General features: G+C 45.7%; 1 protein-coding gene across 1 annotated transcript; it reads right to left on the bottom strand.

Moving 5' to 3' along the window:
* Nucleotides 1–2466: 2466 nt before the first annotated feature.
* Nucleotides 2467–2646, bottom strand: LOC114702896 (40S ribosomal protein S29-like). The gene has a single exon (XM_037199466.1). It carries the CDS (start codon nt 2635–2637, stop codon nt 2467–2469), a length of 171 nt encoding a protein of 56 aa, XP_037055361.1. The 5' UTR covers nt 2638–2646.
* Between the last annotated feature and the right edge of the window lie 591 nt (nt 2647–3237).

Raw genomic sequence — 3237 nt, 5'->3', positions numbered from 1 at the left:
ATGTGGGGACTGGGAAGATGGCTCAGCACTTAAGCCATTTCAGAGAACCCAGGTCTGATTCCCAGTACCCACAAGGTGGCTCACAATCATCTGTAACTCCAGTTACAGGGGATCAGATGCCTTCTTCTGGTCTCCACAGGCACTAGGCACACATGTGATACACAGACATACACACAGACAGAACACTTAGACACACGAAATAAAATAAATAGATCTTTAAATAACAAAATCCAGGCATGGTAGCACACAACTGTAATCTCAGCACTCAGAAGGCTAAGAGGAGAATCATAGTTTAAGGCTGGCCTGGGCTACTTGGTGGGTTCTGGGTCAGCCTAAGCTGCAAATCAAAGCCTTGTCTCATAAAAAAGGAACAGGGCAGTACCTTAGTACTGTGTGTGTGTGTGTGTGTGTGTGTGTGTGTGTGTGTGTGTGTGTTGAGACAGGGTTTCTCTGTGTAGCCCTGGCTGTCATGGAACTCACTCTGTAGACCAGGCTGGCCTTGAACTCACAGAGATCCACCTGCCTCTGCCTCCCGAGTGCTGGGATTAAAGGCATGCGCCACCACCGCCCAGCTAGTACCGCTTTTATATGAGAGAAATAGAGGCTTCTGTGGATAGCACAGCACACTGTAATTTCAGAGTAAAGGAAGCTGGAGACAAGAGGATGGAAAGTCAGCATAGGCTAGGTAGGGAAACACTGTCTCAAAAAGTTTAGCTGAATAGTAGTACTTAGATAATTCCTCTCTCGCCCCCACCCCCCAGCAGTTTAGAGGAAATGCTCCCTCCAGTTTTCTGATCCCTCTACTTTTCTTTGTTCTTTCCTTTTTTGTTCTTAAGGACTCTCCCTTTGTTTTTCTCTTTTTCTCCTTTCTTGGCCTCCCTCTGTTGCATCCTTTGTAGTCTTTGGTAATTTGGATTTCCGGTTTTCTGGATGTTTCCCTATTTTCTTCCCTTCAATCATTCCCTTCAATGCATGGAGTGAATCTACCTGTCTTAGTGTGCTATTGCTGCAAAGAGACACCATGAGGTTCAGTGCATTATCATCATGGTGGGAAGCATGGCAGCACGCATGCAGACATGGTGCTGGAGAAGGAGCTGAGAGTTCTACATCTGGATCCGCAGGCAGCAGGAAGAGAGAAACTCTGGGCTTGAAATGGCCTTTTTTTTTTTTAACCTCAAAGCCCACTTCCATTGACAGCTTCCTCCAACAAGGCCACACCTCCTAATCCTTTCAAATAGTGACCAAGTATTCAAATCAATGATCTGAATCAAATCAAATCAAATCAAATCAATGTGGGGGGCATTCTCACTCAAACCACCACACTACCTCTCTACCCCACAACTCTCTCAAGTTTTGTACCCTTCCACACAGTAAGAGTCTAACACTCTCACAGGTCTGAAGTGGATGCTGAGACCTCCCACCTCTAGACCTGAAGAAGGCCAACCTGGCCCTCAAGCAGGGTCAAGAAGTAGCAGAAACAGGGGCATTGCATTAACAGCACCACACTTTTTGTTGTTAGTGAATAGTCATTGTATAGCACAATGGGTTTCATTATGACATTCTCATAAACATATAGAGACATCTTGATTTTGTTTTTGTTTTTGTTTTTCCAGACAGCATCTCACCGGGTAGCTCTGGCTGTCCTGGATCTCTCTCTGTAGACCAGGCTGGTCTTGGACTCACAGAGAATCACCTGCCTCTGCCTCCTGAGAGCTGGGATTAAAGGTGTGCATCACCAGCAGCATCTTGATCTTATCTGCCCTCCCTTTACCTTCTTTCCATCCCTATTGCTGTTCCCATTGGCTCCCTTCCTCTTCCCAAGAGTTTCTCTTTCTGCTTTCAAGTCTTTTTTTTTGTCTTTTTTTTTTTTTTTTTTTTTTTTTTTTGGTTTTTCGAGACAGGGTTTCTCTGTGTAGCTTTGCGCCTTTCCTGGAACTCAGTTGGTAGCCCAGGCTGGCCTCGAACTCACAGAGATCCACCTGGCTCTGCCTCCCGAGTGCTGGGATTAAAGGCGTGCGCCACCACCGCCCGGCTCAAGTCTTATTATTAGTTTTGAGACAGTCTCACTCTGTAGCCCAGACTAGCCTTGAACTTGCTTGCAGCAATCTTCCTTCCTCTTGCTCTCGAATAGTGGGATTGTCGTCTAGTGACCACACTCAAATCTTTTTTTTTTTTTTGGCGGGGGGGGGGCGGGGGCGGGAGAAGGTCTTCATTTTTTTATTCTTTTTTTGTTTTTTTGTTTTCGAGGCAGGGTTTCTCTATGTAGCTTTGCGCCTTTCCTGGAACTCGCTTTGGAGACCAGCCTGGCCTCAAACTCACAGAGATCGGCCTGGCTCTGCCTCCCGAGTGCTGGGATTAAAGGCGTGCGCTACCACCGCCCGGCCCATTTTTTTATTCTTTATGTACAAAGATTAGCATGATCCGTTTCATTGTGTAGACAGTCTTGAATAATCCATTCAAGGTCGCTTAGTCCAACTTTATGAAGCCTATGTCCTTCGCGTACTGGCGGAAACACTGACGGCTCATGTTCAGGCCGTATTTCCGGATCAGACCTTGGCGGTTAGAGCAGACGTGGCAAGAGCAAGAACCCTGGCCGAACTTCCCTGGGTGACTCCAGTAGAGCTGCTGGTGACCCATCTTGCCTTCAGACGACCAACGAGGAAAAAGGAGCGAGCTCCACACTCAGATCTTAAGTCTTATTTTTTAATTATGGGCCAGGGGGAGGCAGGGAGGCATGTGCACACCTTGACAAATGGGTGGAGGTCAGAGATTAATTTGTGGGCTTGGTTCTCTCCTTCTACCATGTTTGTTCCTGGGAATCGAACTCAGATCATCAGGCTTGACAGCAAGCACCTTTAACCACCGAGCCCTGTCACTGGTTCCACACTTGCTCTCTTTCCTTGCTCCACATACAATTAATGTTCGTCTGAGAGCTTGGTTTGCCTTTCTAGGAAATAAAACTCTTCTAAGAAACCACACCATTTAAGCACTTGGTTTGCCTCGAATCAAGCAACTGATAAGAAAATGAAAACAGAAAGGGCTTTTAAAACCAATTTACTCCACACACAAATGTAATTCTAATGAATAATCAATATAGCAGTGGATCATTTTTCCTATGACTCCTTGGAGAAGCTTTGAAGAGCATTTCAATCAGTGGAATGGGTAAGGTTAAAATGTTCTTTTGGAAATAACTCCAACTGATTTAAAGATGAAAGTACATAAATAAAAGCCAAGGTG

Source organism: Peromyscus leucopus, chromosome X (assembly GCF_004664715.2).
Source record: "Peromyscus leucopus breed LL Stock chromosome X, UCI_PerLeu_2.1, whole genome shotgun sequence".
NCBI classification, from domain to species: domain Eukaryota; kingdom Metazoa; phylum Chordata; class Mammalia; order Rodentia; family Cricetidae; genus Peromyscus; species Peromyscus leucopus.
Note: the sequence above shows the minus strand (reverse complement) of the source record. Positions and strands in the feature narration are given on the sequence as shown.